General features: G+C 32.7%; 1 protein-coding gene across 1 annotated transcript; it reads right to left on the bottom strand.

Moving 5' to 3' along the window:
- Positions 1-1,865: 1,865 nt before the first annotated feature.
- On the bottom strand, positions 1,866-17,718 carry LOC126771246 (coiled-coil domain-containing protein 170). The gene is made up of 11 exons (XM_050491025.1): positions 17,641-17,718; positions 14,668-14,757; positions 13,854-14,592; positions 13,600-13,772; positions 8,459-8,659; positions 7,507-7,650; positions 6,503-6,607; positions 5,565-5,732; positions 3,790-4,040; positions 3,016-3,213; positions 1,866-2,136 (listed from the first exon to the last, which is right to left on the bottom strand). Exons 1-11 carry the CDS (start codon positions 17,716-17,718, stop codon positions 2,052-2,054), a joined length of 2,232 nt encoding a protein of 743 aa, XP_050346982.1. The 3' UTR covers positions 1,866-2,051.
- Positions 17,719-17,813: the final 95 nt, after the last annotated feature.

Genomic DNA, 17,813 nt, shown 5'->3' with positions numbered 1-17,813 from the left:
AATTATTATAATTTCGAATAAATTTTCTTTTATTGCATTATTATTCATAAAATTGCTAAGAAAGACGTCATTTGCGAAACCCAAACCTAATTCTTTGAAATCTACTTGAGTATTTTTATCTTATGTAGAAATACGATACAGAAAATAACTCATAAACATTGTAAAATAACAGAGGACCTAATTATAAAGACATGTGTATACAGATGTATCACATTATTATAATATGATATATCTGTACATAATGCATAACTGCCTCGTTGGTCTAGTGGCTTGATATAAGGCCGCAGACCCGGAGGTCCTGGGTTCAATTCCCAGGTCGGGCCAATAAAGTCATTGAGTTTTTCTGTAAGAAAATTCTCAGTAGCAGCCCGGAGTCTGGAAGTTGGAAGTGTGTACACTCCCGTGCCTCGGAAAGCACGTAAAGCCGTCTTGCGCCTGAACTCTTTCCGGTCGAGTCGGATTGCCGTCCCATCGGATTATGAGAGTTAGGGAATAGAGAGTGCACTCGTGTTTGCGCACACACTTGTGCACTATAATATCTCCTGAGTTGGCTAATCTCTCTTGAGATTGGCCGCCATGGGCGAAATCGGTCTGGAGGACATTATAATGCATACAAAAGAATTTGATAAAATTAAGCTAGTAAACTAGATAGGAGTGTAAATAAAAAGACGAAAAAATTACAATTTATTTATTGTAATCCAAAACAACTAAGATTGTTTACTAATTTTTATTAATAAGATGGTGCTTTAAAAACCTACCATACAAATATTTGCTGAAATTGAACGCATCCATACTAATTTGATATGTTTTGGTACATAGTATATTTTTTTCTAAACACGTGACGCTTAGGATTAGGACATACAACTTAAAATTAATTTTGTTACCTTTATAAAACATGCTCTATAGATAAATAGTATAGAATAAAGATAAGTAAAACAACATAAAACAAAAACAAATATAAACAATTTGACAAATATTTAATACTACAATACAACATATCGCTTCCGATACCAACAAAACACATGGATAAAATGGCTTTAATAAATAAGCAGTTACAAGTAAAAAAAGCTTATACTTTATTCAAGTCCACAATTAAAACTAACGATACATTTAACGATTATATTAAATAAATCGTAAATGCATTAAACGACAACCTAAAAAATTTAACAAATTTTAAATCTATATTAATACGTATGCTAATATTATAAAACTGGAGAGTCCTCTCTTATCTAATAGCTATCTTCTAAGACAGATCTTTAGGCTCTGGTTTCACATTGCAGATATGACCTTCGTATGGAGGCACCCAAAGTTAAGTGGGGGTTTTAGAATTTCTCAGTGATGGCCTGGAATTCAATTAGGAGTGTTTTGATTTTTGTTTCCTGGGAAACCATATAAAGCCCAGCCGTCGAAGCCAAAATTCGGACATGAGGACGTTACTATTATTATAGAATTTGCATACATTTTATGGCTCGTTTTTATGGCTCAAGTACTTGTATGTATGATCCAAATTGAAAGTTTTGGAAATCGCTGGTAATATAATAATTATGTAAACATGAATTTGTTACTATTCTAAAATTATAGTATTAATCGTAAAATTTTAGAAATGCTACCAAAGAAACTAACGTAAACTTCTTACTACAAACTTAATTCAAGTAACAGCTCATGATGTCATTATAAAATAGTTGAAACATTATTAAAATTAGTAGAAGACATTGAAAATATATTTTTTTACATAAATTAATAGTTATAACAGTTAGAGTACTTCGAGTTACGCTTATAACTTATATAATAAAAATAATGCTATTAAATTATATACATTTATCGCGTACATTGAAAATTGCAGAAAAATCGTCTTGTTTCATAAAATATCTAAAGATCAAACAACTTAAAACTATCGAGGATATTTTTTATGGTTCCAGTTATTTTGATTATATACTATATCGTAGCTCCTACGAATGACCTAACCTTCTGGTTAAGTAAAGTCTATAACTTTTTTAAATATTGTTTCGCCGAGCCTATTCCGGCTAGAAGCGGGCGCGGCGGCGCGACTGTCACAACGCCGCGCGTCCTTTGTAAAGCTCGTCCTCCAAATCGAAAGCCGGATCGGCGTATCCGGAGTCATCATAGCGTAAGGATCTAGAACAATGCACTTACGACGATATTCAACTATTCAAGTGTTTAGTGATATTAGATAGTGTTTAGTATATGTGAAAATAGTTAATAAAAGAAGTCATTGTTTATGGGATCATCTTAATCAGAAATTTATATGTCAGTCCTTGCCTAATGTCCTAACCGTAATGATAATATATGTTCCATTATATTAAGACAGGTTAATTAAAGTGAGAAGGTCATCATCAAAGAGTGAAATGTCAACCAGATTGGTTCTTCTTAGTTAAAAGTTTATAATAATAATTAATAATTGAACACGTAAGCAGCCAGTATCAACGCAGCAGATGCTTAAAATTTATTTATTACAAAAAGAAATATATTTAAACAATAATCAAGTGGCGTGAAATGATCCAATCATTTTCGAGGTTGCCTCCTGGATTATATAAAAAAAATAATGTTGGAATGATTTCTAATAAAGTTAGGGAAAATATCAAACATAATGAAGGCTAGTAGAAAATTTAGAAGAATATTGTGATAAAACTTGGTCTAATGCAGTTTATAAATTAATTTAATTGGAGTAAATTATAGCCCTTTTATTTTTTAACTAATAATGTATACCATATACATTAACAATTATCATATAGATTTATATACTCAAAAATGTGTTTATTTATTTGTCAACACATATTTGTCAACATAAATCTAAAATCGACATCAGTATTTAGGTAATTACCTACTTTTTTAGAGTTCTCTCTCTCAACATCGTAAAAAAGAATGAAAATATGTAAAACGTGTTATATAATTCTTTTGAATATATTATTAGGTTACCGATTGTCAAGCAGGTATTATTCAATTTTTATTCAGGGAGTAAAAGCTATTTTTTAGCTTTTGAATGTCTATATTTACCGATCGGGTGTTCGTGTCCTGCATCGTGAAGGGGGTGGAGATCTGGACGAAGCCCGCAACAGCGCGGGGTCATCATAACGTCGTGATACAATCGTGAAGTCGTGATGGGCGTCTATCAGCTTCTGAAGCCGCGAAACCATTTCGAAGTCCGACACAGACGAGGGCACCAATATTCCCAGCAACTTAGCGATCGAATTCCTGTTGTAATCATAAGTCATACGTTCTTGTAATATCAGCATAAGTCTTTTCTCTTAATCTTACTTTTAAAACGAAAAATTAATGTGTTTTCATGACCTTATTACGTAAAACATCATTTGTTGAATGACTGAACATAAACATGTATTCAGCGCAGTCTATATGATCATTTACGAAACATATTTATTTTATTAATAATATTTCGTTCTCGTTTAAATCATGGCTCCATAAAGTGTCAATGCAATTCAATTACGTTTTGTAAGGCCGGTCAAACTCTAGATTTAAAACATCAAGGTTAAGGGTAAACGGTTCTTATGTTTTCGTGTGAAGGTAATAGCCCTGGGTGGACGAAATTTGCAAGCTCAATTGGCTCGTACATAAAAACATCCCGAATTTTATGACCATTTTTGCATTATATTATACTTTATCGAACATAAAAATTCCTTTTTATAATATACACTTGAATTAATATGTAATCTATATGAATAATTTAACTATTTAAATGGGACTTTATTGCCAAATATGACTAAAATCGCATATTAAGGTGTATAATACAAAGTTATGACACAGTATACTCACCTAAAGCTTTGTAACTGTGCTTCTCTCCTTTGACATTCAGCGAGAGCTTCCTTTGTTCTGGAAAGCTCGTCCCTCAGCATATTAATTTGATGTTCCGCAGTTGTTCTTTCTTGTTCGAACGTTTCGCCAGTGGATCTGACTTGGTCTTTTAAAACGTTCACTTTACGATTGTACCTCGTTCGAAGTAACTCCGCTTCGTCGAGTTTCTTTTGTAAATCTTCTATTTTGCGTGCTCGTTCTAGTGAAGCTATCTATATGCAGATTTAATGTAACTGATTGTATTTGAAATTATGAGAAAGAATGAATATTTTATAGTTCTTCTGTATGCAATTGCTGATCACATTATATGTTTTATACATATTGATTAATTAGGGCATTTTTAGACATTGATACGTTTCTTCGGCGTCTTTAAATCATTGTTCCGTTGGTGTACCAGGAATTCGTTTTACAATAATAATATTATTATATACATTGTGCGTGGTCGTATAAGAATATATTGTTATTGTAGGAATAGATATGTATGTATACATGTATATTATGCAGGTAATGAATCAATATTTTAATAAAAATGGCCATGGCCTTTAATGCGAAAGACTTCCGTGAAATTTACATAATAGAAACAATATCGTTTATAAATAACAACAATTATGATTTTTTTACTATATGTATTTAAGTATTCTATAATTACTTAAATAAAACAAACATCAAACGATGTTTAAAGATTATAATTAACCTTTTGGAACTATTTTACTTGCTTCAGAAAGTTTTGTATTCATCATAAAAGAAAAAAAAAGTTATACATAATATAAGGAGTATTTTAATCAAACGTAATGTCTTCCTAACATCCTATTTAGAAGTTATTGTCATTGGTTCGATGAAAATTAACAATAAATAGTTCTGGATTAATTAATATATTTCCTTCTTCCTAAAATTAAAAAGCTATCGAGCTTTAACTAAACACGATCTAAGAACAATCGTGCGAATTGAAAGAATATCTAAGAATAAGAACGCCTTTGTAACTAGTAAATCACTTTAACCTTGCGAGCAAATTATTCCAGTGAATATAAGTACAATCGATACCGAAGCAGGTCTCTGCTATGCGATTTAATACCAAAGAAGTATATTATGTCTTGTTTTATAAAAAATGATGTTAGGTAAATGAAAGTATATGGTATTTGTATTATATATTATTAGCTTATTATTTGTACATTCAACTGTGCTGTAAAAAATAGTTTATTGAGTATTATTGGTTTACTTTAGCCCTTTAATTGAAACTACGCAGATTAAAACTTTTAAAATCCTAATATTTTTTAATATGTATTAGGAAATTTAAGTTAACTGTCTCGTTGGTGTCAGCTTGTGCAGCTACAAAACATGAGGTACGAAAATCGAATCCAGGGTCTGTACTCAGAAAGTTTGCGATATTACGTTCCCTTGCCTCGGAAAGCACGTAGGCTACGATTGACTTTGCGCTTGATATCTTTCCGATCGTGTCGGATCGCTGTCCTTTCGGATCATGGGAGTGAGGTAATTGATAGTGAATCAAATCGAAAGGTAACGTTGCTGTTTATCCGTTTTCCTATTCCACTGACACAAAGATCAAGCGGTTTGGTCGAAATCGGATTGCCGTTATAAACTAGTACAAATAGTTCCTTGTAAGTATTTAACCTGTGTTTGCGCACACATTTGTAGACTATAATGTAACAGTAAGACTCATAATAAAAAATATAGTTTTTGAGGCTTACAATGTTTTTGTTTTTTAATATTATAGGTACCTTGTATTCTGCGGCGTCGGCGAGCTGTGCGTTTAGATCGCGAACTTGGGCGCGCGCATCGCTAAGCTGCACGCCCAGCTTGTCACATTGTCGCGCTAGTTTTTTACTGCGACTCACCGCTTCGTCTCGTTCGGCTTGCAGGACTGCGCGTACTCTTGAACTCTCTTCCTGTATTATGTATATACTAAGACGATAAGAAATTCCAATAAGAATTACTTTACTCTTACTGTAGATTGCCTGGCAGAGATGTGAACATTAACGGGCAGACTGAGCTTATTCGATGAAAAAATATCAAGAATAGTAACTTATCAGAGTTGACAATAAGAATAAGTATTACAAGTGACTAAAGTATCAACTTAGCTTTTTCGAAAGCTCTTAACTGTGCGTAATGAAGTCAACTATGTGTGTGTATGTATATTTAAGTGTTAAATATAATATGAAATATAATTATTATATAATATATATTAGTCAAAATATTTTTTATAAGTTTTATAATCAAATAAATTTTATATACGTTATATCTCAATTATGAGTACACTTTTTTTACATATAGGTATCATTTATACGTCGTGCCGTATATATGTACCGATGAATCTAAAGAAACTTTCAAAGAAATCGCTGTGATTCCAGTTTAGCTGCATAATATCGGCTATAGACCTATATAGTTATGTTAATAGTTTTCTGATTTAAGCTTTGTATGTAAACGTTTAATATAAAGGTCAAATTATCGCATGTTGCCTAGACATTTATATGAAGAAAGACTAGAGATGTTATAAAAAGATAAGCAAAGGCAAAATATGACGTTCAAAAATGGAATACAATAACAATAATATTTTGTAATAATCATTGTATTTAAAGAGTGTTTACTGTTATAAATATTAATATTATTATAAAAAAATATACGGTTTACTGCATTGCTAATATTGTACATAAATTACCTGCACACTAAGCTTACGTCGAAGTAAATCTAAGTGCAAATCCTTTCTTTGCAACTGTTCCCTTAATATTCGTATTCGACGCTGGAGTTGATACACTACGGCAGTCTGAAAAAATCGTCATTAGTTATGAAACATATTTCATTTCAAATAATTTTCATAGTAACACATTTATTCTAAATTACTTATTGTTTATTAATATCTATCTACATTTAGGTGAATTTGATGATTGCTTTAATTTTAGGAAAATCAACTAATAGGCTGTCATGAAGTGTTTTCGTTAAAATTAAATGGCGTGGTGGATATTTCGGCAGTATCTAATCATTTGCGGTGGCGAAGAAAATCGCATATCGATAGGTATAATTAATGACAGAAATTTGCAAAATTATAATTTAGGTGAGCAAGATTAAACCTAGTTTAATAATACCAAGCCAATTCTGAATGTTACAATTCTTACTTCTTTAAGATAAGGTAAGTCATGGAAGGATCGTTCCCTTCGCAGTCTCGGGAGTGTGCCATAGTATCCATAATATAGCAGCTATATAAAACACACATTTATTAAATTAACCGCTAGCATTGTATCGCTCTATCTTGACAAACGTATTTTATATTACAATTCTTATACGATATGCCTTTGCGGCTATTGAATTCCAAACTAACTGATTTATAACCTTCTCGTCGAAGATAAATGGTAGTGGTTAAATCAATACACGCAAAATACAAAGCGACACAACACAAAAAATAATAAAAAATAATTCCTTCGAGTATTTCAGAATTTTTAAACTTAAAACGATTCTTTAGTTACTACGGAAAAATTGTATAATAAGTAGGCAATCATGAATAATATTTTATATATTCATTTGCAAAAACGCAGAAGACATATAAAATTGCGTTTCTCATTTAACCGCGTCAAGTCCAGCTTATAAATCTAAATATATTATATAGCACGAAAGGAATGTAAACTGATCTTAATTTTTCCTTTCCCGTGATATGCTGTAGTGACTGACCTTGTCTACAATTTTATCGCTCTCGAGCCGTGCGAGTTGCTCTGCTCGGTATATAATGGATTCAGTGTGTAGTTCTACGCCGATATCCTGGGTCAACTCATCCATATTAAGAGTGCGACTGAGTCGCTCGAGGAATGCCACGAACTGTAACAGTATTATAAATAACTGCATCGGGAAAAAGTTCATAATGATGATTTATTTATACTTATGTTGTGATTGTTATTCATCTTTGAGAAATGCGTTTGTTGCTTAAGAGTAATTGTAGGAAAATAATGATACAAAACATCAAAATTATTTGTTTGAATTAAGCACTGTACCTACAAATGTTTTTGATTAATTTGGTATTTGTTACCAGTAATTCCGGTTGCCGATCATGCATGTTGTTCATGTATTCAATAACTATTTAAATAATCACGTGTCTTATATAAGTATTAAGGATTGTGTACATATTTTGTTACATTTAAAGTAATTACGTTTATTTGTCGCCTTAAATAACTCCTATCTATCAATTAAATAAGTTCTTAGAATGTTTGTAAAGACTTTTTTTTTTTTTTTTTTATAGAATAGGAAGGCGGACGAGCATATGGGCCACCTGATGGTAAGTGGTCACCAACGCTCTTAGACATTGGCATTGTAAGAAATGTCAACCATCGCTTACATATCCAATGCGCCACCAACCTTGGGAACTAAGATTTTATGTCCCTTGTGCCTGTAATTACACTGGCTCACTCACCCTTCAAACCGGAACACAACAATATCAAGTATTGCTGTTTTGCGGTAGAATATCTGATGAGTGGGTGGTACCTACCCAGACGAGCTTGCACAAAGCCCTACCACCAGTGCACAAAGCCCTACCACCAGTGCACAAAGCCCTACCACCAGTACACAAAGCCCTACCACCAGTAAAGAGAATATATTTTTTCAATTAATTTAATTAACTTAATATACTGACGTTTGCTTTATCCTTTCGAAGATTATCTCTGGAAGCTTCCATTGCGTTTAATTCTGATTCTAATTTGTGAACTTTCGTTTCTAGCATATTCCGTTCGTCTTCGAGGATCCGCACACGGGTAGTTGCTTGATCGTGTAAATGAGCAGTTCTACCCAACTGCTGGGATTCCATGCCCAATTTTTCTCGCAACGCTTCCAATTGCTTTGGAATAAAAACACATAAATCATAACTAATTTATCGTTAGGGACGTACAATAGATATTTATAAAATAATAACTAATAATAACTTATAATGCTATTTATGTGAACAAACTACCTAAAAATATACGCGCAATACGTTACTTTTTTACTTATTTGATATTGTTACTAGTTAATTATTTTGGATAATAATAATAATAATAACCCCCCCGGGGATCACCTTGCCGTGGTGGGGGGGCTTACGGGTAGCTGGTACTGGTTCTTGTGGTCCTATCATCTTGACCAATACACATTTTCACATAGCCATATACATCTCGGCAAACACCTACCCAAACTAACGATCCCAAACTCAACCCAATCTTGTCATTGGAGATTAACATGGAACGCAGTAATAAAAGATATAGTTTACGGTCGCTACCCGGGGGTCGCCGGGGCGCATCTGGAGCCGACGCTGGATGTCACAGCATGCGATCCGTTGGCGATGTTGGACTGAACAGGTGGGTTCCCCTCGTAGAATATGTTACAGTCGACCAATCACCCTCACCTTCAACTACTTCTCTTTCAAATCATTCACTTTCTTCAAACTTTCCATCACCTTCTTCAACTGCAACTTTTCTCGAGTCACCCAGGTCTTCACCACCATCACGATATTTAACCCATATTTAAATGCCAACAGCTGTTGCGCAGGAGGCATGTGCCATCAATGCTGCGCCCAGTGCTGGTACTTCTCGTGTGCGAAATAAATGGTCTCAGGATATGAACCGCTTTATATGGCACACATATTTACTAATTACTAAATGCGAAACAACACAAATGAATAATTATTTACAACTATTGCACGAGCAGTTTAATCAGAAATTCCCCAATATGCAAGTATCGCGACAACGTGTAGGAGATCAACGACGTACTATTCTCAGGCGCAAATTACTACCACAGAACGTTTTAGATGAGATAAGAAATGAAGTGGCAGATAAAATACAGACAGAGGGAGAAATAGTAGATTTTCCACCCAGACAATCTTCCCAGTCCGAACACCTAGCCTCACAGATAAACTCAAATAATAAACGAATGAAATGGTCCAATGTAATCAATGAAGATATAGTTCGATGTTATTTTGAATCAACAAACCTAGAAACAAATAAAACAGCTTATCGGAAAAAGATATTTGAGCTCGTTGTAGACAAACATCCACACCTTTCACATCTTTCAGAACAAAGAATTGCAGATCAGCGAAGAGTTATATTTTCAATAACTTGGTAAATAGGGATAAGATAGAAGAAATTAAAATAGAAATAAACAAAAAACTACAAAATGCAATAAATCAATCTGAACACAACATACCCGTAGAATCAAATATAGCTTCAACAGACTCAAATCACAGCCAGCCCGAAACCACTTTAGGTAACGTTATATCTTTGACTGAAAATGAAAATGATAGTATTTTGTTAAAAAATAGTAAATTAGCACCCAGCTTTATCGAAATAGAGTTTAATAACGCAATAAATAGGTTTAAAGATATGCAGCCAGAAGAAAGACCATATATTCCAAAACAAAAAACTACTCGTAAATTTGCTAATATTACACGAACATTGAATAATGAAATCCGCCCGAAACATTTAAATAACAACGTAGATTTTAAATATTTACATGCACCAATTTACTCAGCAGCTTATACAGCAACTGTCTGTAATGGCACAATTTTTAGAGTAAGCAATGATACAGTACAAAATAAATACCTTAAAAAACCGACATGGCAGAGAACAATTGAAAAAAGAATTGAAAAGTATAGACTAGAAATCGGAAGATTAACCCAATATATTGCAGGTAATAGAAACCAGAGAGTAATCAAAACCGTAGACGATATTAAAGTAAAGAATAAAACCCACAGTCAATACGAGGAACCAAATATTGAATTAGAACATTTTCTGGACACATTAAAACAAAAATTAAATGCCGCATCTAAAAGGCTTAAACGATACTTACATGTACACATAGAAAACAACAAAATTTGACATTTACAAATAATGAATGAATATTTTACAGAAATTTAGGAACACATAATCATAACACTTTAACTCAAAATACTGAATACACCACGCCACAAAAACTTCACGAATTTTGGGCGGTTATTTGGTCAAATCCAGTCCAACATAATGCAAACGCCAACTGGCTTCAGAACATCGGAGATAATACGCATATAGAGCAAATGAATTTTAAAGACATACCAATAGAAACGTTCACTCAGATTATCAAACGCACACATAACTGGAAAGCTCCTGGTACTGATAACATACATAATTTTTGGCTTAAGAAACTCACTTGCGTCCATCCATACATTCATAATCACATATGTCAATTCATCAAATCACCAGAAACTATACCAAAGTTTTTAACAACTGGAATTACCTACATGCTCCCTAAAGAATCAGATCTTAAAAATCCTGCAAATTATAAACCAATCACATGTTTACAAACAATATATAAAATAATGACAGGATGTATTAGCGAAATCATTTATCAGCACTTAGAAGCATATAACATTTTAGCAGAATAACAAAAAGGTTGTAGGAAAAATAGTCAAGGATGTAAAGAACAATTGGTTATAGATACAATAGTAATGAAACAGGCACTGACCAACAAACGAAATATCTACACAATGTATGTCGATTATAAGAAGGCATTTAATTCGGAGCCTCACAGTTGGCTTCTACATGTACTTCAACTTTATAAGATCGACCCGGTACTTATAAATTTTTTTAGTTGTATAATGCCTCAGTGGCAAACCACACTTAAAGTTTATCAGAATAACGCATCAATTACTACTGACCCGATTAAAATACAAAGAGGAATATTTCAAGGAGATGCACTTAGTCCGTTATGGTTTTGTATGGCACTCAACCCCCTTTCCAATTTACTTAATAATACTAATGCTGGTTTCAAACTAAAACATAATGGCACACACTGTCTTATTTCCCATTTAATGTACATGGACGATATAAAGATCTATGGAACTACTAAAGCCGAACTTATAAAACTAACAGACGTCACACAATCTTTTTCTACGGACATACAAATGCACTTTGGGGTTGATAAATGTAAAATACATTCAATAAATAGGGGGAAAACGGAAACAAATACATATGTGTTAGAAATGGGTGAACAAATAGAAGCAATGGATGAAATGAGCAGTTATAAGTATTTAGGATTTCACCAGTCTAACCAAATAAAACACAAACAAATAAAAAAAGAATTGATACAAAAGTTTAAAATAAGGTTAAATCAAATATTAAAAACACATTATAATTCACGCAACAGCACAAAAGCAATTAATACCTATGCAATACCATTACTCACATATTCCTTTGGAATTATAAATTGGTCTAAAACTGATCTACAAAAACTACAGCGAATAATAAACACACATATGAAACACACAAAAAACACAGGAAAAATCACAGGAAAAATCACCCCAAAAGTTGTATACAGAGACTCACACTACCACGCGGTGAAGGAGGAAGAGGTTTCATTGATATACATAATTTGCACAATAGTCTCATAGCTAAGCTGAGAAAGTACTTTCATGATAAGGCAGAAAGTACTCCAATCCATAAATACATAACTGAAACTGATAAAAAATTCACTCCACTTAACCTACATAATAGAAATAAACAATCAAGTCAACAAATAATTAATAAAGAACAAAAAATTAGTATGTGGTCACAAAAGTCATTGCATGGAAGACATCGAGCCGACTTGAGCCAAGGACATGTCGATATGGAAGCGTCGAACGAGTGGCTGCGGCGTGGTGAGTAGTGAGCCCGAGACAGAGGCTTTTATGATAGCCATACAAGATCAAGTAATAGACACCGGAAACTATCAGAAACATATTATTCGCACATCTGAATTACCGACTGATTTATGTGGACGTTGCCAAAGCAGTTCAGAAACGATTCAACACATAACCGGTGCTTGCAAGTCAATCGTCCAAACTGATTATAAGCACAGGCATGACCAAGTAGCAGCAATAATTCACCAAAACTTAGCCCATCAATATAAATTCATAACAAATAAAGTAGCTTACTATAAATACCAACCCTGTAAAGTTCTAGAAAATAATTCTTATAAAATCTACTGGGATCGAACGATCATCACCGACCAAACCATACATTACAATAGACCGGATATAACAGTGGTAGACAAAAACAACAAAATAGGTTATATAGTCGATATTGCAGTATGTAATACACATAACCTACTCAGCACACACAATGAAAAAGTAATAAAATACATAGAATTGGCTAATGAAATTAAAAAACAATGGTCAATAAACACAGTGAAAATTTTACCAATCATTCTCTCCAGTACAGGCGTTATCCCAAAAACACTCAAGACTAATCTCAATATTCTCCAAATGTCCAAGTCCACTCTCGCACTTTTACAAAAAGCAGTCATACTGAACACCACACGTCTTACACGAAAGTTCCTCACATCACCATTGTCAATTTAATATTTAACAAACCTATCACGCTTGGTCATGGCCCGCGAGATAGTTAAGTTACCCCTGTTAAAAGGGAGATATAAAAAAAGATACAAAATAATAATGATAATAATAATATCCTGGGACATTATTCACACACGGTCATCTGACCCCAAATTCAGCAGAGCTTGTACTATGGAAACCAGACAACTGATATACTACATATACTTTTTTTTTTTTTGTAAATACATTCTTATATACATAATTACACCCAGACTCAGGACTAGCAGACGTTCGATTCGCTCGATGTTCATACACACAAATGTCTGTCCTGTGTGGAATCGAACCCACAACCTTCGGCGTGAAAGGCAAGTATCAAAAACGCCAACCGGCTCGTCATAGTGGATAAAAATATAAACTGATATATTTTTTTTCAATTTTTAATAAAGTATAAATTCTTTACATACCACTGATTTATCCTTACAATCACTCAATATTTCTCTAATTCGATCTTTTATAGTACTTTCGTGTGCTTCGACAAATCGTGTTGGCAAGCTAAGTAGGATTGCAATAGATTCCATCGTATTTCGAAACTCGGTCTGTAGTCTTTGATATTTTTCGTCACGATGCCTCAAATCCTCTGAAATATTTAAAGAATATCCATAGGTTAGAACTATTTCTTTGTTTTAGTTTCATTAAAAGTAGCGAAGGCACTACAAACCTTTTAATTGGATTATCATTGATTCATTTTGATTGACGTTATCAGTCACAACATTAAGATTCTTCGTACAATGAGAAATTTTTTCCCTACTTTCATGCAGTTCTCTTTCTAGAACTCGATTAGAAACAGCGAGAGATTCTTTTTCTTGTTTAAGTCTTTCTATATCAAGAAGTTGAGAAGAAAGTTGTCTTTGTAAAATGTCCTTATCGGTATTTGCACGTTCTAGAGAATCTCTGCAACTTCTAAGATCTTGTTCAATGGTCGATAAGTTTTCAGTAGTATTCATACATTTATTTTTAAGTCTTGTGATCTCCTGCACAAGTTCTGCAGCTTTGATGATAAGGCTTTCAGGTGAATGAGTATGATTGGTATCACAAAAATCTGAATCCAAAGCAACAGACAATCGTCTAATTAGATCATGAAATTGACATCGGGCATTTTCTTTTTGCTGTTCTTCATTATTGCATTCCAATTCGAGAGACCTTATTTTTTTTTCTAAATCTTTTATCTTCTCTTCGCAGTAACGATTATCTCTTTGAAGTGTTTGTACAGTCAAATCACTTCTACCTTGCGTAGCTTGTAAATTACGTTGAAATTCTTCGAGGTCTTGAATTTTCTTTTTGAGGGACGATATAATAGCATTTTGACGTGCATTTTGTTCACGTAGATGGTCGATTTCGACTTGCTGTTCTAATATTCTTTGATCACGAGACAACATTTGGTTTTTTAAATCGTTACTCTAAAAACAAAAATATGATTTTCGTTTTGTTTTTGTGCAGCTGAATATAATACAAAGACACCATTAAAAACTTACTTCAGATATTAATTTATCACGTTTATATTGCAGCGCAGCTAGGTCGCTTCTTAAAGATGTCACCACATCATTACTAACATCTGCTTCCATCTGTGAATATTATGTAGAATAAAGATTTTTTTAAGTTATGTTATTGATATTGTTACAATTACTTACATATTTCCATCGTACTAATTAAAGGTATTAAAGTTCCGGAAGGATTGAGGACAACTTCCCGTGGCGTGCAAAAGACGACTATGCTTTACTTAGGAGCAGGTACTTTTCATTTGTTTGTAGGATAGCGTGATAGGGGTTGTTATTTCAAGCTTGCAAAGAGTCACGATATTTTCTTATGCACGGATAAATGTGCGCTACTACACTGTTAAACTTTGTGATTTACATAACAGTCATAATACCCTTTAAACATTGTTTCAGTTGCATGTAAATTGATTAAATTGAGGTAAACTGTGATATCCGTACCTTTTATAAATATAATAATAAAGCTTAGAAAAAAGGCTGATTTGTTCTCGATTATTTTATATCCTACTTTATCAACAACAACGAAATTTATTAAAATAAGCAGTCATGAAAAATATGGTACACAAATAATGAAAATACATGCGACATAAATTATTTGAAAGAAATAATCTGTCATTGTTTTAAATTGAATCAGCACACATAATAGATAAAGTACTCGTATAAAAATACTATTATAATAGAATGGTAAAAAAATAATACCGAATAATATAAATATTAAAATAAAACAAATTAAAACATTTTTTTACTAAATAAATAATAAATTAATGCATGAATTTATAGCCAGTGTTACACGGGCTGATGAAATGATTCTAAGGATATTCCATTAATCTAAATCTGTACATTTATATACAAGCTATTGTGAAATAAAGAAAGTCATACATAAATACATACAAACATGAACACTCATAACATTACACTTCTTGTTTGGGTAGCCCAAATAGGTATAGGAATCCATTCGATGACGTAACAGTTTATACGAATAAAGGTTCTTATTAACAGTGCAATCATTAATATCCGCTTAAAAATCGGAGAAATTTGTGCAAGGCACGAACGATCAGGGAACGTTATCACGCTATGTTCGATGGCATGAAAGTGAAGAATGATAATAATTCTCAATTCGAGGGGTAATGTGATCTACCCGGGGCCGCATTTCCTTTTCAGTTAATCTCTATAACTTAACAACAGTAAAATGCCCACATGCTAAATGCTAAAATTTTCGGATTATCATTCGTTTTAATTGTGATTACCTTCTGAAACGTAGATTTTGTTGCTGTCTGGTAAAAAAAAAAACTTACAATTAAAGTTACATTAATATAAATAAGGAGCAGACGAGTCCTAGAGTGAAGACCGCGAATCGGCAAGCGCAGCGTAGGGCGCCCTCCAGCCAGGTGGACCGATAACCTTAAAAAGGTGGCGGGCACCAACTGGATGCGGAAGGCGGAGGACAGGGAGTTTGGCGCACCTTGGGAGAGGCCTATGTTCAGCAGTGGACAATGATTGGCTGTTGATTGATTGATTGATTGATTGATAATATAAATTAAAAATAAGATAAATCAAAGGCACGGACAACACTCTGTGGAGATACAAATATAATAAAAAAATTGTTTATCTAATTTTCAATTATTTATATTTTACTCTTTTAGTGCATCAATTGTTTATAACCATAAAGTACCTGTCTTAATTAATTGAAATTAGTGGTTCATAAAAAATGTAACTATGTAGCATTTGCCATTGAAAATATAATAATTGCCATTATTATCTAAAAATAAATAATATTCGCGTTTATTGTACACATAGCTTAAGGTAAAGTCTCAAGAGTTTCATCCCATCATTGATGTTTCCCTTGAGACGGCTGTTTCCAGCTATAAAGCAAATAATTTTTCACTAAGCCACTACCATGCTGGTCACAACTGAAGCACATGAAAGCTTATTGATGTTTACATGGAACTGAACTCGATCTCCGGCTAAGATCCACGAATTCTATTCAAAAATTTATAAATGTGTAAACAATCCTTTTCGAAAGGAGTCTAGCCTTTATATAATATAAAAAAGGAAGTTGTCAAATGTCAGATCGAAATTCGGTTATCAGCTTTCGGATGTATCTAGAGTATTGTTTCAATTAAACCCATTCATTTACTTCCTTAAGATTCGTGAATAATGTATTAATATTTATTATATACACAGTAAAGATAGTCTGCCAAATAGATAAGATTTATAAAACTTCTTTTGTTGGATCTATAGTTTTCCATAATAAGACTTCATAAAACATTTTATGTACAAACAGAGCCCTATCAGATTAATGTTTAATTTTTGCTTTGTGAAATGGATAGTATATATCGATCAATCTCTTATAATAATTAGGAAAGATGTTTGTATCTCATAAATATCTACAAATAAAAACTACTAACAAAAAATATATAGAAATTCCATAATGAGACATGTTTAAGATTTGTATTTATAACTGCATTGTTGTTTTGATTTTGTGTATTAATTAACAAAGGTCAACGTAAAAAAATAAAAATAGATCATATTTAAGATTTACATATATGTGTAACGATTAAGTATTCCTGACACAACAAAAATAGAATTGTTTCACGTGTAACCGTAGGTTGCACTTTAATTTATTTGTACCAATATATAAAAATAGTGTTTAAAACAAATTTTATGTTTATTTACATATAAATTATATATTTCCAATTATGTCTACAATGATTAATATTATATTATTACAATTTTTAAACTGTGAAAAATATATTAGCGAATCGGGATTCTTACGAGCTTGGGGTTACTATTTTTTGTTAAAATACTTAGACGTATATAATATATTCAGAACAAGTATTGTATATATTCAGAATAAATTATTATCGAAATGGAATTTTACAGGTCAATTCACATAAATTCAGTGTTTTAGTGCATACTTATTAAAAGTGCGTTTTACTTTTGAAAAAGACAGACCTCGGTTGGACTTTTATTCCTTAATGCTTCGTAAATCTTCCAGTCTTCTATTTCCTCTTTGCTCTTCTCTTCTTCCATGCCTGTTTATATTGATTGTTATTTGATAACTGACAGTAAAGACGTTAAACTAACTACGACTACTGCGTTGCTATGAAGTTGGAAACCGAAAACAT

The sequence above is a fragment of the Nymphalis io genome, chromosome 10 (assembly GCF_905147045.1).
Source record: "Nymphalis io chromosome 10, ilAglIoxx1.1, whole genome shotgun sequence".
In the NCBI taxonomy this organism is placed as follows: domain Eukaryota; kingdom Metazoa; phylum Arthropoda; class Insecta; order Lepidoptera; family Nymphalidae; genus Nymphalis; species Nymphalis io.
Note: the sequence above shows the minus strand (reverse complement) of the source record. Positions and strands in the feature narration are given on the sequence as shown.